Source organism: Morone saxatilis, unplaced genomic scaffold (genome assembly GCF_004916995.1).
Source record: "Morone saxatilis isolate NCDOM2014 unplaced genomic scaffold, NCSU_SB_2.0 Contig18, whole genome shotgun sequence".
Taxonomy (NCBI): Eukaryota; Metazoa; Chordata; class Actinopteri; family Moronidae; genus Morone; species Morone saxatilis.
In genome coordinates, this window is record NW_023339740.1 from 3,789,907 (window position 1) to 3,810,176 (window position 20,270).

General features: G+C 40.0%; 1 protein-coding gene across 2 annotated transcripts in view; it reads left to right on the forward strand.

The window, feature by feature from the left end:
* slc41a1 (solute carrier family 41 member 1) overlaps positions 1 to 18,948 on the forward strand; it is a 27,700-nt gene extending 8,752 nt beyond the window's left edge. For both annotated transcript variants that reach the window (XM_035661197.1, XM_035661198.1), the window contains exons 3-11: positions 831 to 938; positions 6,098 to 6,169; positions 7,429 to 7,573; positions 9,284 to 9,430; positions 11,204 to 11,351; positions 12,341 to 12,420; positions 12,896 to 13,030; positions 13,209 to 13,357; positions 15,151 to 18,948. In XM_035661197.1, the coding sequence (XP_035517090.1) occupies positions 831 to 938; positions 6,098 to 6,169; positions 7,429 to 7,573; positions 9,284 to 9,430; positions 11,204 to 11,351; positions 12,341 to 12,420; positions 12,896 to 13,030; positions 13,209 to 13,357; positions 15,151 to 15,336 (1,170 nt within the window). In that variant the 3' untranslated portion in view covers positions 15,337 to 18,948. The remainder of the gene's footprint in view (positions 1 to 830; positions 939 to 6,097; positions 6,170 to 7,428; positions 7,574 to 9,283; positions 9,431 to 11,203; positions 11,352 to 12,340; positions 12,421 to 12,895; positions 13,031 to 13,208; positions 13,358 to 15,150) is intronic.
* The last annotated feature ends 1,322 nt before the right edge of the window (positions 18,949 to 20,270 follow it).

Genomic DNA, 20,270 nt, shown 5'->3' on the forward strand with positions numbered 1-20,270 from the left:
CCAAACAGCTGTCCTACTGACATTTCCCAAACACCGACCATTATATCATATACTTCAAAAACAATGAATAAAAAATTGGAGTGCAAAATCAGCAAAATTACTTTATATTTACATGAAAGGGTTCCCCAACAGAGAAGATGATCTGAGTTGATTTTTGAATTCCATGCAAATTTAAGTTGTAATTGTGAAGATATAAAGTTTTGCATTAGTGTGCACTGCCAATGTGTATTGACAGAAATGATTGAGTGTTTGCTAAAGTAATAACATCATTATTAGGGGTGCACAATATGGTTAAAACATCTTATTGCAATGATTTTGACGGAGATTGGGATATGAATTATGATTAGTGTGGGAATGATCATTTTTGCATTACAGAAAAAATAACTATTAAAATTATAATGATGATGTTTAGGTCTGTACCTAAAACTTTTTTTTTCAAATCTGGAGAACAAACTTTGTACACCAGGGCATCTCTGCAGCACTACAGTACTTCATTATAATGCTGTTTTGTCACATTTTACCTTATTATCATAACTTACCAATTTGTACCATTTTGATGCTAGTATGATATGAAGCAGCCCAGTCTGCAGTCGTGTCAGCCTGAAGTCCCAGTGACCTTGTTCTGGTACAGGAGAGCTTGGCTCTGGTTTCACCACTGAATCAATATTAAAGAACAAGGTCACAGAGACACTCGGCTCCCAACTAAGGATAAATTCTACGTAGGTGACACTGTACCGTGTTTCTGTAATTCGGATATGCCCTGTTTCAATACAGCATTGAGTTCATTATGTTGATGTTGTGTTACTGATATTACATGGTGGTCGTTTCAGCACTGGACGGTGTTTACGGAGGTGTCAGAGGTGTTCATCCTGGTTCCAGCACTGCTGGGGCTCAAAGGCAACCTGGAGATGACGCTGGCCTCAAGACTTTCCACAGCGGTAAGGAACAAGTGTGTTTGTGTTTGAGTCTGTGTCGGTGAGGTATCTAGTAACCAAATTTACAGTATGTCCAACCAGAAGAGCCATATGTTGTATTTTATTCCATTATTCAGTAGTTAAAAAAATCTTTTCTGTAAGGCTTTAGAGATTTTGGATTCATTGTCTTTGTATAACACTTAATGTTAGCCCAGAAAATTGTTTCAGTAGATTGTGGTTGTGTAAAGTGTTTCCCCCTCAAAACTTACCCAATCTGTGACATTGCTTGGCAACCCCCGTCAGACCCATTAAAGCTGATTGTTCTCGGAGTCAGAGGTCACGTTGCCAAACAGACCCGGGTTTCACACAAACTGATAGCAACATTCCTGACCCATTCTTTGTTTTTTAACAATTTCACTGACCTTGCCTAGCCCATTCACCTGAACACACAGGTTGCTCTTTATAGCTGAACTAAAAATTTCCAAACTTTTCAACATCCATTGAGTAGCCAGAAAAATATTTGAACAAAATGTATGTTGCATGTATTCATTTTAACTAGTGACTACAATTGTTAGCTTGTTGGCTCATTTGCTGGTTTAGTCAAACCAAAGGCCATATTGTTAGCTGACAAGACACTATATAAAGTAGAGAATAAACTAACATTATGTTGACTAGGCCGCTGCTTTTTTGGCTTACAGCCTCACATTCATGTTACAGTATATGTTCTAGTGAGAATCTTACTGCGTTTGATTTAACCACATTTAGATTTTTTTGTAAGCTTATCTTAGAAAGAAGAGCAGCTTTCAGGTCTTTAATTGGCTTTTTAAAAAATAAAATATGTATTATACTGCATAATTATAGCTAGCTACCCTGACGTCTATCCAAATTCACATTTTAAACAGTTTTCGACAAGTAGCATTTGATGCTAAAGCTTTCTATTGTAGGTGACTCTGGGCTATAATGCCGCTCTCTGAGCTAACATTGTCCATTGTATAGTCTGAGGGGTCCATGACCTAGCGGCATTGCTAACCAGAGGTCAGCAGCACACCTTACAGTTATGAAGGGATAGAGAATTAACCCAGTATTTCTCTTAAGCACACCAATCCTAACATTCTTTCCACTAGATGGTGGTAAACGTGATGAAGGTGATTAGCATAGCCCACCCAGCATGGTGAGCTCCACTCTGTCACAATACAAAAATAATCTATTCTCAGAAGACATTTAGAATTTTTTTTGTCAGTTTTGAAACAAGATGAAGGGTTCATTTGCAAAAAAAAGCCATTCTTACAATGAATAAATCAAATAAACAACATCAGTTTTATTGATATTCCAGCAAGGAAAAAAAAAACAAGATTTAAAGATCCCCTCCAGACATGTATTAAGACGAATAATGCACAAGAATGTGTCTGATATGTTTTTTACAGAAAACTAAGTTACAATTTACACATTAAATTCTTAACAATATCCAACTGTAGGAACAAAAAGAACAACAGGTTTTTGAGTGGAGGGGCGCTTTAAGAAAATAAATCAATATGGAGACATCTGCTTTTGCAAATGTAGCCTTCCGTACATACATGTTTTCCAAAATATGTCTTGGTAAATTTCTATTGTACGTTAATCCATACAAGCTACAAATAGCTACAGTTGCACCAAATGTCCAAATCCTTATGGTATCAACCACACTGAAAAATAGTACAGCTAAACTCAAACATTTATCCAAGAATTTAATTTTGCGTTCGTGTTCGCAGAACAGAACATGCATGTCAGCCATGACACAACTTGGCCTGCCAGTATTAAGTTGCACTTATAATATATTAATATATATATAAATGTAGCTCAAATATATGATTTCCATCATGCTTTTTACAATAAAAGCCAAATCATGGCAGTGGATGAAGGAGAACTGATAGTGGCAGTATTAAGAAAAGTTAAATATTTCATGAGCCACCGATTTTTTTAACTTTCCATGTTATTTCCATATTCATTCAGAATGGCAGATGTGATGGTGAATCAGTGTCAGATGCCTGTGTATGTTGTTGGTGCCTGGCTAAGATATTAAATCTGGAATCAAGTGTGGCTCAAAGTGAAAATATTTAGAAAGAATTAGCAGAGATAGAATGACTTTTTAATATTAACATTTTTAACTTCTGTCCCATTTGTCAGTCTGCATAGTTTTCAATTCAGCACAAAATGATTCTCACATCCATCGTCACAAAGTAGGCCAGAGTCTGGTGCTTGTCCTGAGACATTACTGTTAGCTCTCTGCTGGCTGGGCCCAGCGGGACCACGTTTCTTTCCACGCCGCCGCTAATTATGAGCAGATTAAGACCACTGCAAGTTTCCTAATGCGCTTATTACTGAAAAAATAATGTAATCCCTCGTACTGGCTGGCTGTAGGAGTTTTCATTTCACATGACCGTGTTTCCTTTTTGCATTTTTTTCCTTTGGTCTTTTTGACCCCTTTGTCTTTGAATGTTTCACTGAAATGAGGCTTGTGTTTACACATTTGCATCATTGTTTAGCTGAACAAGCAGCTGTTTTCTTTGTTCTCATCTGATCCCTTCTCATGTTATTGAGCCTAATTGATTGTACGTATTTGGATAATGATATTTTGTGGATTACTGGAACTTGGCAGTGCCTGCGTTGCAACTGTTTCCAAGTTGTAAAAAACCACAACATTGACCACACTGGTATCAGAGATTACAACCACTACAAAGCCTACTTTATCTTCATTTTGTGTGTATTAGATGTTTCAACACATACGTTCGGCTTCCAACCTTGTAACGGATTTTCCGCACAGTTAACGAGTTGAAAATGAACAGTATTAAATGTAGTGGTGCTTTTGAAATGCTGGGTATTTGAGCCTCTCATGCATCTTATGTCACCCGTGAATCACTTTCACAACATTAACCGTGCTCCATCTCTGTGATGATCCAAACACCACTAATCCAGCCGCCCACACACGCACAACCAAAGCCGAGGACTTGGCATCATCATCACATATCATCACATAACACCAGCCGATGCCACTGCGAATGTCTAAGCTTCATCTGTGTACGCAGTTTTGCTGTGAGTTGCAAAAAACTTTTCAACTCTCACTGTATAAAGCTAAGGCTGCTTAGTTCTGTCAAGTTCTGTCCGAAGGCAACCATGCTCTGCACAGATGTTTGGCTTTCTCTTATCTTTCTGCCTCAAACCTTCTTAGTAGTATGTGTGGCATTCAGCCACAGCTTGCCCAGCATAGCAGGAGGGATCCGAGCACAGGTTCACATGGCGCTGATGGGCGTGGCTGTAATGCTGTGTATCTGGCTGATGCACAAGTTATAATGACGTACGGTCATGCACACATGATCGTCTTGTCAGTCGGGCTGGTGAGGTCTTCCTGTCAGGCTGCCAGATATGTTCGTCAAGTAGGGGCGGTGCTAGATTATGAGAAATTTGAGAGGGAGGGAAAAGCACACACACACACACAGAAAAAAATTAACACCCAGTCATTGAGACCGTCTCACTGTGGCTTTCCATTATTAATCAGTTCTGTAACCTTTGGAGCCTTATATTTTAAGAATATTTTTAACATTTAACATCTTCATCAGTTGTCATGATGGGATTGATTTACAGGCTGTTTGAGCATTTCAGAAACTCCTGTTCCAGTCTCTTTTTAACTACACAACATATTGTTTCTAATCCTTTTTATATGTTTTGTATGAATTGCATTTGCAATTTTGGATGCTTTTTGGAAAAAGAATCAAATACAAGTCAGTTAAAGGATTTATTTAAAGTTTCAGTGTATAAAAGTCAACATTTTATTTATTAAAGCTCAAATATCAATACAAGCTAACAGATATGCAGCTATAACAAACATAAGCATTTCCTTTGAGATGTGTTTCTAGCTGTCAGACCAATTAAGTCCAGTATTCACTCACCCCTTTCCCTGTTCACTCTCTCGTTCTCAAACAATGTGTGATAAAAATGTCTTGGTCTTTATCTGCTGGATATTTTATATAGTTGATGTACAGCTGTACAACCAAAACAATGACCTCAAAGAGGCTAAAAAGCTGATAAACTGGGTGGTCTTTTGCATTTGATTTAATGTTAATATCAAACATATTTATTAACGCAGGTACAACTGAACTAACTTTATTTTTATAGGAAATAGGATTTATTTACTCAATACCAGAATACATTAATTTTAAACAAGCTTATCGGATAGCTGTTAGCATAGAGGCCGCAGGGATACAATCTGATTTATTATAACTTGGGTCATATTTATTTTTTGTTACGTTACCTATAATTTTGTGAATTGCTGACATAGTGGCGTCCCTCAAAAAGTCAGGAGCAGTCACACATCCAGGTTAGCCAAATATATTGTGAAGAGAAAGGTATTATAAACTTGTTACCCAAACTGTTTCCAGAATGACTCTCTGCAACGCTGACCTGATCTACTTCTACGTCTTTATTATGCACACAGTTTTAGCAACATTTTGAGTGCAGTTTTCTCTCCAAATAAATGGATAATCTGGCTATACTGTTAGCTTGTTTACAACCTGTCTGACTGCTTGTTGCTGTGTTCCCATATCTCAAATTAGTGAGTACAAACACTACGGAAATAAGAGAAAAGAATAAACTGGAATCATTCTCCAAACATTTAAAACTCCATTAAAGAACATGTGTACATATTCATATGAACTCAGACACACCTCACATCTGTATTATTTCTTACACTGTTTTATTAACCAAAACATGAAGCGGATATTCTCACAGGCAGACTTGTATGTGTTTGGATGTGTCCAGATGTTTCCCTTCCCTCTGCATATGCAAATGTTAGAGGGGGAAAAGGAAGAGGAGACCCTCTGTTTGTGTCCTCTCACTGTGGATGAGCATTAGGATCATTGCTCTGGACACACAGTAGCCCACTGTAGCCACAGCCACTTGACACTTGAGACCATCAGTGTGTGTGTGTAGGTGCGTGTGTGTGTGTGTGAAAGAGTGGAGATGAGATAAGTGGAGTCGGCCGCAGGGTGGGGGATCAGATCAGAGTGTCTTTGTCCAGAGAACTGACATCTGATTGTTCTGATGGGACCAAGAGGCAACAGCATGTACACGCACTGTACACCCACACACACATACACACAGACACACAGATGATAATGTGTTGATTTTGTGTGCTCTTGTCTCTCTTTCAGGCTAATATTGGTCAGATGGACACAGCCAAGGACATGTGGAAGATGATCATGGGGAACTTGGCCCTCATCCAGGTAAATGAAACACATCTGTAGAGGACGATGAAGTGGACTGACCTCGCTTACATCCACTTAACAAACCAGGTTACAGGGAGAAATCCGGTTAAGGCACGAAATCAGATAATAAGTTAATGTGCCGTTCAGTTCAGTGGTCAGATTGCTCTAAAACTCGATTTACATGCAGTCAGTCGGTAATCAGATTTCTCCACTACAGCAAATGAATCCCTTTTTCTAAATATTCTAATTTTGACTGACGCCGCAGAGAGAAGACGGTCATTTTAAGTGCAACTTTGCATTGATTTATCTGAATACAAACGCGCAGCCACTAGTAATGTTTCTTTTCATTCTGTCATACTTTAAAAACCTGAGTAATGTATCACATGAAAAATAACCCGGTTTCTTCAACAGAGTTGAAATTTTAACCTGATAAAGGAAACAGATTTTCATGACATTTCAGGAATCAAATTACTGCCAAACCTGGGAAAAATCCGGTTACATAACTGTACTGTGTGTACAGTAAACACAGCGACTGATCATTACGGGGCACACCAATGACACGTGTGCAATTGCATGACTGAAATCACATAGCGACACACAGTGTGAATGAAAGCACACGATTAAAGCTCCTGCTACACAATAATCCTACACATTGTGTTTCTGATCCGACCGCACCTACAGAGTGATGAAGGTGTAATTTGCCCCGCCCCGACAGGTGCAGCAGGAGATGTCACGGAGATCTCAGTCTGAAAATAACTTGTGAAAAAAAAAAAAAAGCAGATTGGACAGGGAGTAGAATTGGCAGGACACTGCAGGAGCTAGTATAACAGCCATTCCACTAGTTGTAAATTACCAGCGTTACTGTACATAAACAAGGACATAAAGTCCCACCGCCTCTACCGAACTGGACATAGATCCTTTTCCAGTATTTCATTTCCCAAAATGAACTCCTGAGGGTCTGCCATTTGAAGTGGGCTCATAGTTATGTAATATTTGGTGAGTCCATAGTTCCTGAAACACTTTAAACCAGTGCTGGCCGGGTGTTGACACAACCTCCTATATAGGATCACTGTGGGTCATAATGGGGCTCCATTCAGAGAGAAATTCATCTACTCACTTAACTTTGTGTCGACTGTCACACTGTACTATACTGTACACTATATGTTACGTATACCTCCACAGTGTGCTGACTCTAAAAGCTGCTGACATGTAACGATAGTTCACATGTTCACAGTAATCCATAGGAACCATTTTAATGTGCATGTGTGTGTGTTCAGGTCCAGGCCACCGTGGTGGGGTTCCTGGCCTCCATAGCTGCTGTCATCTTCGGCTGGATCCCAGAGGGACAATTCAGGCTGGGCCACGCAGTGCTGCTGTGTGCCTCCAGTGTGGCTACGGCCTTCATTGCCTCGCTGCTGCTAGGTACTGTATGGCCAGCACACCGGATGTGAGGGATATTCAAGCAGCTACTCATCGCGCATGTCTGGGTTACGTTTCACTCTCGGTGCCAGCACTAAAGACTGAACTGTTTAGTTGTACAGCTAGGTGCTTAAGTGCATTCAGCTAGCTATATGACAGTCAAATTGTTAAACATTACTGCTAAGTACAATTAATTATGTACATTTACTTGTAGCCACAAACACAGCGGTTCATTCATTTCAGTGTTTTATGTTCAATGTAAAAAAAATAGTTAAAAGACAATATAGCTATGCTAGCAGCTCTGTCATTCTACTTGCTTTGAGCTAAATGCTAATGCCAGCATGCTAACATGCTCACACTGACAAAGCTAACATGTTAATGTTTAGGCCCACCATCATAGTTTAGCAGGTTAGCAAGCTAACATTGTATTATTAGTACAAAACACAAAGTAAAGAAAAATGCAAAAGGCCCTATGTAGAGCCAGTGTTTGGTTTGTCCATCCTGGGCTACTGTAGAAACATGGTGTAGATAAAAACACAAAATCTCTTATTCTTAGGTGATCTTACATAGCTGTGAATATTATATTCTTTCTGCCGATAGATCCTCCTAAATGTATTTATTTTATTTATGGTTTATTTGTTATGGACAGATACAGTAAACATAGACAGACTGAAAACAGCTGTCCGATGTAAGTATCATAGTGTTTATAGCTAATTTGCTACACCTGTCCTTAGAAGGGCTTTTATGAAAATAAGAGGTTAAAACAGGAAGGTAAAAAAAAAAGAACACAGCAAAACAATTATTGAAGATGTCTTATTTCAAAACTATTCATGAGTACAGGTTTTTGCTGAATTAACAACATTACCCTTAAAAATGTAGTTAATAAAGTTAGTATAAAAGTGATCAAACAAGTTCCAGGACTTTGTTCTCTGACTGGGCCAAAGATGTTTTACAGAACGGAACTTTACAATGTGGTGGATGTGCTGCAGCTCTGCAGGCTCATGATGTATTTGCAGAGAGGCTGAGGGGCAAGTCCATTTAAACATTTAAAACAAGCTTTACGTAATTAAAATCAATACAATTTGCAAAGCTTAAGATCTCGCATTTACCTAAAATGAGGCAATGATGGTACCTTATTTGCTTTTTGTCTGAGATTTTCAAGGCCTGATTGTAAAGACACTCAATGGATTTAACTGGTTGGCCTGGGACTAGGTAGTCCAACCGTAGGACCTATGTGAGAAGATCATTGAATTTACAAACACCAAGGCACCCTGTCGATGAGAGAAGGCATATCTTAAACTGTCCTTACAAGAGAGAACCCCGTTTACTGTAACCTGCAGTAAACACTGTGCTGTAGAAAACAGGATGTTTTTGATGTGAGGGAACATAAAATGTATGTGCTTCAGATCTTCTCACTTTATGTTTTTAACCTTCAGGTTTTGTTTTTATCAGCTTCAAAACAAAAGAATCCCAATCCATCCTCCTGGAAAACACTCTGGCTGCACCCTTAAAGTCAACATGTTCCCTGTGTTTTTGCTCCATTCACTTGTTTTGAAGTTAACATCCAATAAGACCCCAGAACCCTGACAATAGATGCTTACACTGAACATCAGCATTATTATTATTATTATTACATAGAACATCACATGTAAACACTATCCAGCTGTGCGTGTTGTTCCACATTGTGACATCTCCGACCTAAAACCCCCACAGGGCTCATCATGATCGGCGTGATCATCGCGTCCAGGAAAGTCGGCATCAACCCGGACAATGTGGCCACGCCCATCGCTGCTAGCCTGGGAGACCTGATCACCCTGTCCCTGCTGGCAGGCGTCTCAACAGGACTGTACAAGGAACTAGGTAATAAACACAAACACAGGTTGCAGATTAAACCTGATACATTTAGTATCTGGTGCTTTTTGTGCTCACATCAGTGTCGGACAATTTTTGTGAAGTCTTTGGCCTTCACAGATCATTCAGCTGCAGGTGAAGGGAGGACATTTTTGTTATTTTATAGGGTCGTTTTCACTCGTTTGCTAATTGCATACAGTGCAGGCTTTGCTGAGTTGAACATGGGCAAGAAATATACGGAGGAGACGGGATGCAGAAACATAATATATTACTTTAAAGCAAATTAGTGCAAACTATTTTACAGCTTTATTCAGATGTCAGATACAAATATCCTGTGCATTCATGGCAGGAAAAAGGAAAAAATATCCAATACACACACAACTATCNNTGTTTCATCACAGTTGCTACGTTTATGATACGGCTTCCAAAGCCTTTGAAGATGTTATCCTAAAAGGGAGCAGCCTGTGCAGAAACGTGTGAAATGTGACTCTGCGTCTGGCTGCGCGGTAAATAAGGATGAAAGCCGCCCACACCTAACCTAACCTAACCTCGCTGTGTTTTAGGGGCGAGAAACTCCACAGCTATTTGGCTCTGTGATCCCCACTGACACAGCCATCGTTTCCACAGACAGGCAAACACTGACACACACAGGAGCAGCGTGGAGTAATCCCACAGCTCCTCCCGTCGTCTGGGAGTCCTTACTGTCTTATTCACTTTGAATGCCACAGTCAGGTACTACATTGAGCCTATTTGGGTTATATTGGCTCAAAAAAACGCAGCCGGTGTCTGGGTCTTGTGTGCGCAAGTGGTCAGTCTGCTTAAATGTTGTGTTTGTGGTGGTTGTCTCCTGTGGAGTCACCTTAGTGGTAACACTGCACCCTAGAGGTAACAGCTGGAATTTACTGTCAGTCCAAAATGAGTCCTCACAAGCTCAGAGTTGCTACAGTTTATTGGTTAAATGTCAAACTCAGCTTTTGTTTTTTTGTTGTTTGACCTGTTGGACTTTAATATGACTTTATGCCATTTGAAGCACTATGATTATGATCTTTGTTTAAAGTGATTTGGATTGCATTTTTTCTTTTGGTCTAAGCTGCTTTAATTACCATAAAAATGATTATTAGAAATGTGTACAATTGTTAGTACAATAATACAATGTGACATCTGGATCACACAAACATTTGTTAAAAAGCGTCAACATCATCCCATAATCTAAACACACCAATCTTATTTCATTTAACCCCAGTATATGTCGTGATTTGAGGCCAAAATCCCTCAATTTGCTGGATTAAGGAACAGTTCACTTAAATAAAATAGGATAAGAATATTCAAACCGATAACTTTGAATGTGAGAGGAGATGCAACATTTAGAGCTTCATTTTATTCAGTTACAGGTTGAATTCAGCTGTTTAAAGTGACTGATTCTATTATTATGGCTTAACTAGTGCTACAGAACATAGTAATTATTATTAGTTATTATAAACAAGTAATTAGACAATATTTACAATACTTAAATGTGTCTTATTGGGTTTAGCAGACAATCATCTCCATTCCATTTATTCATGTTTTCACTTAGTGCTGGTGATTATTCTTAACAAACACAATTTTCCTTGATATCTTTCATACTTTTTTGGCCTGTTGTGACATAAAATGGCTCATTGCATTCAATAAAAGTGTTAAATTTAACATGCTGAAACCTGTAGAAACCTTGTCTCTGCATAACAGAATTATTGTCCATCAGCACATGCTTGGTGTTTGAATCCACCTTCTCTTCCTCGCATACAGAGTTCAATGACTACGCCAACCCGCTGGTGTGTGCGGTGTTTGTGGCGTTGTGTCCCCTATGGGTGCTGATAGCCAGGAGGATCCCCTCCACCAGAGAGCTTCTCTACTCCGGCTGGGAGCCGGTCATCATCGCCATGGCCATCAGCAGGTAGAGTTTTTTTAAATATAACAATTAGATATTATAACAAACTATTCTTTTAAAGACTGTAGTTATCATGTACAATTATTTACAAGTTTACTTTTTGCATTTATGTAATTTTCTACTACTGAAATCAGACAGTATACTAAAAGTCAAGAAAATCTTCATATCAGTAGTAGTAAGTATTAATACAAGTTACTACTGCTACAAGATACTATTAAAAGTAAAGGTCCTGAATTCAAAATCTTAATTATGTAAGTATTATCAGCAAAATGTACTCAAAGAATCAAAAGTCATAGTGCAGTAGAATGCTCCCTCAGTGTGATACTATTATATTGGATGTTTTTAGATTAATATTACTGCTACATTAATGTGTAGGTTGCATTTTACTGCTGTACATATATATAATATACATGTTTTTTATATACTGTTGGGTAGTTTAATCTACAGCAGTGCATCATATCATCATATGTTTGTAGCGTGGCTGTCCTGTGAGAACCATGTAACTCTTAAAAATCTACTTTTCCTGAGCTCAGAAAAACAGTTTTCAGCTTTGCGTCAATACATTTTCCATCTAATCCAAGACGTTTCTCAAATAGCTTATTTAACTTAAAAAGTAGGAACTTTTCTTCCTTCAGGTTATTAGAAATAGATTCAAATATTCAAATTATGGCTAAGTAGCTAGCTAATCTATATCAGTTGTTAGCTATCTAGTTAGTTAGCTAACCTTTTACTAACAGTAGCTAACTTAATTTAGCTAACCATGTTTGAAAATATGGCTGTCTTTTCAACATAGATAAGCCTAGCATATAGCATGTCTAAGTACAGAAAGGAGAAGGTTGCCTGACGTTCCGCCAGCTCAACTGCTATTGGAGCACAGTGCAAAAAGGGGGCGGGATTTAGGAAGGGTCAGTTTCGTGATGGGTCTTCATGTATCTTCTATGTAATGATGGCAGGTCACACAGCACTTCAGTTAATCCCTCTCGTCTGTCTTTTAGTGTTGGTGGTCTGATCCTCGACAAGACTGTCACCAACCCAAACTTTGCTGGCATGGCTGTCTTCACCCCGGTCATCAACGGTGAGCAGTCATAAAACCTAAAGGATGAAAACTTTAATGCTTGCTTTGGGGAAATAAGATACAGAAAGAAAGGGATGAGTGAATGGTGTAGGTAAACAGCTAATAGGTTACTAAGTGGTGGCGAGATGGATGCTTCATCCACGTAGGTGGAGAACAAATATAGAAAAATCTGTTCTTGCGCTGAAGTGTGTATTTGAAGTTGAAGCCACCACCTCCGCCTGGTTTAATGACAGATGGATGTGTCAAATGTGAGCAAACGAACGTGCAAAGTGGTGATCCTTTAAAACTGACAGATGGAGGTAGCATATTGCTCTCACTGGGTTAAAAACCTCCTATCTCCGTAATGCCAGGTTTTTAGACTTGAGAACTGAGAAGTCATAATCAAGAGATTTAAAACAGCAGAACTGGAACTTGATCAATCAATATCTGTTATTTTATCTGGCTTTTCCACTCTGCTTGTGTGTGTGTGCGTCAGGTGTGGGTGGTAACCTGGTCGCGGTTCAGGCCAGTCGAATCTCCACCTATCTGCACATGAACGGTCTACCCATGGGGGATCCAAACCCCGTCCCCAGGAAGTGCCCCACACCCTGCACCTCCTTCTTCGGCTCCTGTAAGTTGACGGGCGGCAGTGGAATGTTCCACTGTTTCGCTCTTTGTTTTATCTCATGAACACAGATCTTTCCATGACGGTGTTTCATTGGGATTTGGTCCACCCCGCGTTCTGCATTTAGTGCCAGCGTCTGTCCTAAAAAAGACTGGTTTAATACTATGTTCTCTTTCTCTTCTAGCTGTAAACTCTCGTTCGGCCCGTGTGCTCTTCCTACTGGTTGCCCCGGGTCACCTGGTCTTCCTCTACACCATCAACTCCCTGAGGGGGGGGCACACCACCCTGACACCCGTTTTCATTACCTTCTACCTGGCTGCTGCACTACTACAGGTACACACATTGGACATATAAAAGATACAGAACACTAGAACATACATCAGCGTGATAAGAACTAACTAAAAGGACAGAAAGCATCTTTGGGAAAAAATTATTTTTGGAGAGCTGTCATGTTCGTCCGTCTTTATGCGTGTCTAGTATGAAATATGTGGAAAACTAAAACTGGGTGCAGTGTGTGTACACAGTGCTCACACCATGTTGTTCACTGAGAGTTCCATAACACGTAGATTAAATGTATTAAATGTAAATGTATCTGATTGGTTGATCTACTTTGGAACTGCCACAAGTGATCTCCTGTCTAGCAGAGCATATAACTAAATTTCTCTTAAAGACGCTGCTTCCTCATGGACACTTACATTATAGAAGTATAAGTATAAAACAAACCTGCAAATGTGTCTAAGTGACACCCCTGTACGTTAGCTTATGTGCAGATTGAAGAAGCACAACTCCAGCTGTAGTCAAACAGGTTCACGAATACGTTTTCTGTTTCTGCATACCCTTTTGGATGTGTGCTGAACAGTGAAGTAAACCTAGCTACGCCCAATTATTGCAGGTCTTAAGGATAACCTAGCTGTGTCTCTTAGTGAAAGAGAAATAGTTATCCAACAATAATGAATACCTTTTCATAATAATTAACATTTTCCAAGTATATAGTTGCAACTAGCCTGCTATTTTTATTACACCCAGGATGACCTATTTATTATCTTGTGTGATTTTTGATGTTGCAATGAATTTGCAGTGGCTTCTCCAGAATACTGAGCAAAACTTTGCAACTGCACTACCTTATCTCATAATTATGACTTACTATCTAAGATAATTACAGACCTAACATTATATTACATCTCCATAATTGTGAGGAACATTTCTCTAATTACAGGATCAGGATCTTCTAATTAAGCACCATATTCTGTGCTCCATCAGATTGTGACCTGATTAGGAATTTCCGCTGCACTGCCAGTGAAAACATTAAATCTGATAGCTGTTACCAAATATTAGGATCATTATGACTGTCTCCTCAATAGGTTTGCTCAACCGTCACAGAAAATATTACCATATAACCGTATTACGCTATTATAATTATTATCATCAGTTACAGTGATGATGAATGAAAACAGAAGGGTTTTCTCTGTTGAACAAACAGTTTATTATAATTTCATAAAATTTGATGTCCTACATTTTTTAAAGCTCAACGCACCAAACACGCTAGATCAAATATGGATTTAGATTCTGTTACTGTGTTTTCCCTGTTTCCCACCTAAAATTGTTTTAGACACATATTTTAGTGTACTGTTTATTTGAAATACGAAATCGTGTAACCCGGCGAGCTGCCATTGTTTCCTGCTTCGCCATTGTTTCCGAGTCGAAACTGCGCAGCCAATGAGAGCAGCTCAACTCACATGATGTCACCTCCACTGGGTCATGTTGACGACCATAATGCCAAACTTAAGGCTTTTAAATGCTACTACAAAAACCAATGGATGATGTCACGATAGGTTTACGCTTAATTACAGACAGCGTTCTTTCCTGGATCCAGTTAAAGTTAAAGTATGCATTTCCTTGCAAAGAAAATACATTTATTTAGCAGCTTAGATCTTTACAAGTCTAATACTCCTGCTCTGAATGGCAGCCCCAGTAAGAATTGTCCAGGATCCAGGATTGATTTGTTGTCAATACAAGCCGGTCTGCACAGTCAATCAAACACAGCCTTCCTTTAGTTGTTCAGAACAAAACAAAGCCTCTGTTGTTCCTGTAAATAAAAAGTGTGATTCTGCTTCGTCTTCCTCCAGGTGATAATCCTTCTCTACCTGGCAGACTGGATGGTCCACTGGATGTGGGGCCGAGGCATGGACCCCGACAACTTCTCCATCCCCTATCTGACTGCTCTGGGTGACTTGCTGGGGACCGGCTTCCTCGCCCTCTGCTTCCACATGCGCTGGTTCATCGGGGACAGAGACAGTAACGCGGGCAACTGAATTAACACAACAGACATACACACCCACACACACACACACAAAAAAATAAATTCACACAAGGCAAGCTTGCACGCATGGACAGTGTCGAGTATCACCGGTATGCCTGAACACTATCTGGAAGTGGACATCGTCTACAATAAAAGGGCTAATCTCCTGTAGGGCTCTGACTGATGGTGCAGTGCACTCGCAGGGCGGTAACGTTTCATCATCAGGATATCAGGACACTGATGCACCACAGCAGCAGCCCAGAATACTGGACAGTATCTGTGTTTCACCTAAGAAACACGCATATCTCCACCTCAACCACCTGATGGATCCTGACCCACAGACTACACCGATCCTTTATTTTACTTAATAACTTTTGCTATTATGAAACTATTGACAGTGATTGTTGGTAGATAATGCTTTTGATATGAATTGATATCTCTTCGGGGTCAGTCCTCATTATTTTCGATGGGGACGTTGAGCCCTCCCATTTTTCTAAGTATCAAGTTTGAACACTTGAGACCAAGACGACAAAAGACAGCAAAAAATCGATCCAAACAAGCCTAGAATGCTTAATCACCAAGTGCTATGTCATATATCCAGAATGAATATCATATGAAATCTAATGTGTCTCATTTCTGATTTAGTAGAGTGCATAGGGCTAGCAGTTCTCTCTGTTTTACTTTGGCCTTGTGACAGTAGGGAACAGGGTTCGGGGGAGTTTTACCACAGGGGACTGGACCACAAACGTAACAAGCTAAATCCCTTTTGGCATCACTCCCATCAGTGGATGGCTTAATTTGAGTCAGAACAAGGACCAGGAGTGTAATACCTGCGCTCACTTCCCCTCAATTCTGGGCTTGAGAATAAGGGATATCAGATTTGCCTCTGATTGGAGTCAAGAATCGCCTAATGAATGCCAATTTAAAACGAGGTGTGCTCTTTCACACAATAGTCTATATTTTATTCCTCCTTTACTTGCTTTTTTTGGCCAAATCCTCTAGAAATCATTATTATGCAAGAGTCTTTAAGCAAACACACAGAAACAGTGGAAAATAGTAAGTGGAAAATGTCATAACTGTCAGTTAGGAATGTGTCACACACCTCACTGTTCGTTGCAGCTCACGATAGGGTTTTTCCATGGATGCCAAGAGGTTAGAGAGGTCTTATTTTGCCGCAAGCTGTTCCAGGTGAGAATAGCACCAGTCCCCCCTGTCTGAAACCATCTGCCAACTCTCTACTGGAGCAGGCTAGTTGTTGTTATTGTTGTTGTGTTGCCCAAGCCAGGCTTACAGTAAGTGACAAGAGGCTCAACATGCTGCAACGCACTGGAAACAACTAGCAGAGTACACAGTGTGAAAGTGCGCTAGGTTGCTTTAGCCAGGATGTGCTCGCTCGGTTTCAGCTACCACAGTCCGACACCAGATGAAAGGTACTGATTGCTGATGTTTTGTGTGGGTATTTGATATCTTTAGATCTTTCATTTGACCCTTTTGATTCCCAGAATGCAATTTTGACCACGTTGGAGCGTTGAATCAATGAAAGACCAATGAGTTTTAACAGTTAGCGTTTAGTTAGGTTTTTTCAAACTCTGTAGAGTGGGTTGTAGTAAAATTTTAGAATTTTTTCCAGAAAATTAAATTTTTTTCTCTTGTCACACATAAAAATGATAGGATGACTAATAATAATCTCTCTGGTCGGGGGAGAACCTGACCTTTTGATAAGTAAATGACTGGACGATGTTTAATCAAAGGGCAAAATCTTAGCCACATGTCGGTTTAACCTTAGTGCGTACACACACACACACACACATACACACACCAGCCACCCGCCACCAGACTTAGAGACTCAGCTGACCTGAGTTGACTCTCTTTTTGAGGGCTTACAGGTGAGGAGCAGGTAAAAAGGAAGTGGTGAGCCATTTTGACAGACTGTACCGAGTACAGACGTCGGCCCAGAGGCAGTGAATTTAGGAGAAACTTGCATGTGATGCTTGACTTATCTGGCGCTTGTCAGACTTCTGTGCTGTTTCGAAGGGGCCAGCAGAATGCATGTGCAGGGCACATAGTGTGAATGTGCAAAAAACTTGATTATTTTAACTGTTAATGATTTTCTTTTTTTGTTGGTCTGACTGATTTTTTTTTTTTAAATGTGTCGCTTATGTTAAAATTGTGATTTCTCTTTTCTATTCCTTTCCTCCTCTCCCTAATCTTTTTAACTCCTCGCGATTATTGTTTTGTGTCACGAATCTCGTCAAACAAACAACCACTGTAATGATGAAGAAGCAACTTCTCCCCGCTGGTCAAATGCACAAAGTACTGTAATCTGCAAAACGGACACCAGAGGGCACCGCAGGGATCCTCTTAACTGTACAGCTTCTCAGTGCGTCTCTGTGTCCTCTGGATTCAAACCCACACACACGTCCACCCGCAGTGACATTTATTTTGTCTTCTTATCTACCGTGTTTTGACTTGTTTGTGGAAGTTGCATCCTTCTGTCTGTTCACCTTCAGTCTGCATCCTCCACTCTCTTACTGAGCAGGTGCCAGCGTTCTGCCTCTGTGTCAATGGAAAGTTGTGAATACTTCTGTAAGGGGGCAAGTAATGCTTTGTCTATTTATTTTTAGAAGCACACAAAGCAAATTGTACATACTATATTTATTCTATATATGAGGTTGTTTATTTTGTCATTTCATTTTGGCTCCGTTTCGTTGTCACCATGTTGATGTCATTTTTCTCCTCTCTTTTATGTTTTTTTTTTTCTTTCTTCTCTTTGCAAAAGGCCAGTAGAGCTTTTTGGTGCATGCCGCAATAGAATGGCGGTGAGGCTAATGAATAGCACAGTGCCTAATACCAGTCTTTACACACCTCACACATACGCGCACACACCCCGTGTCCCACACAGGGAGAGCATACTTATAAGACATAGAATGGCCTTAACCTATCAGAGCCAAGCTCAACTCAGAGTAACCAATCAGGAGCTAGGTTCGCCACAGAGTAGCATCTCTTTAATTTGCTTTGATTAATAAAAGATGTACAGTAAGTTGATTATGTTGTGTAATGTAATAATGACTTTATATGATGCAGCAGTGGAGAGGAGAGAGGTTTTTGGTCACGTGAATCTGCAAAAAATGAGGACTCGGAGGCTGAAGAGCCCCCACTAGGCGGGTTGTGCAGGGCATCTAAAAAGTCTGGAATCAAGTTAAGCACCGACAGAAGTAAGATTTGAACCCACAAACAAATAAAAAGTACACAATGCTGCTTCTCCTTATGATTCCAGATGTTTCATGCCTGTATAAAATACCCAGCCTTTTAAACCCTTCATCCACCTACTGCCTTGTTAACCTCAGTGCTTCAAACCCTCGAGCCCCTGAACTCACAGCGAGCCGCACTGATCCTCAGGCTGCCAGCGTCCACATTAAGACGGAGCCTTTAAGCACCTGTCCCAGTCAGCTCCGCTGCCTCTGAAAAACTGATGTAAAACATGAACAGTCCTACTGGGGCAGAGGTCTTTGCGTTCTCTGTGCGTTCTTCTTGTTAAAGCCCTCCCTCTGTGAGGCTGGCGGAAGGCTCTCTCCCTGCAGGACTGTAAATTGCTGGAAATAAAGGACTATATTATTTCATACCATTCCTCCGTCTAATTGTCTGTTTGTGTCAGCTTTCACTGTAAATGTACCTGTAGCTCAGTTGGTAGAGCTGGCAACCCATGTACTGAGGCTGAGTCCTTGCTCCAGCGGCCCAGGGTTCGAGTCCGACCTGCGGCCCTTTGCTGCGTGTCATCACCTCTCTCTCTGTCTATCTACAGTTGTCTCTATCAATTAAAAAGGCAATAACAAATAATATTTTAAATGTGTCTGTGATGTGACAGGATCACACTGGCAGAAATGCACAAAAATACAGTACTATCCAAGGTGGTGATACGTTTGTGTACGCACAGTTAGGGACAGTATGCAGAAGTTTAAAGACTGGATCTTTGACAGAATTTATTTTGATATAATATGGTACGATATACAGATCTGGATACAGGTTCATAAACATATGAACATATACCATTGGATCTTTCCCAGTCCTTCATAGGCATCTTTTGGGATTGTTGCAGCCTAAAAGGCCTGTTTTCACAGCAGCTTTTCTAAAATAATTTCAGTTCACATTGCAATTGCAAGGTCGCACAGAATCCATGGGGATTGGTTGAATTTGCATTCAGACTTTCCTGGGGGGTTTCCTGATACAGCTCCTTTTTGTCCAGTGCCGGTGCACTTAAGTCTGCTCATCTTTCCTCTGCTATAATCATGTTCGAACAAAGTTAAATCCTCCATTTTTGTAGTAAACAGTGTAACATTACTAGTTTAGTTTACTAACAGGTCTATAGGAAAGCTGATAGTGGAGTGCCCTCTGCTGGATCACACGGTTAGCTACTTCAAATGGCCTGTTGCCTTTATAGACTACATTTTGAATTTGACATTCAAACTAATTTTAAAAATTCAAATAAAAAATGACAGCTGTAGTACAGATGTTGTTGGTCAGAAGCAGACATGAAGCTCAAAAGTAAGGCTAACCGCCCTTTAATTTGTATAGTAGACATTTAACAGGCTGATGTGAGTCTCAAAAGTCCCCCTACACTCAAAAATCTGATTTCCTTCTTGTTTCTACAGTGTGCTGTTTGAATGCTGACTGTGCAGAGTTTGACACTAGAAGGATGTTTTCACATTCATCTGCTGGAAGTGGAAAGTTTCTCTCTGCTCTGTGCTCCAGCAGGATATGTGACATCACAAATAGTGTGGATGTCCATCATGGTCCAGTATGCAACTTGTACAGTGTGATGTAGAAACTACAAGTCACCAGTGCACATCCACTGAGAATGACATCTAGGAGTAGTAGGAGACATCTTGTGTCCAACAGGAAAACTTAAAATCAAAATTAACATTTGCATATAGATAAATATAGATAAAT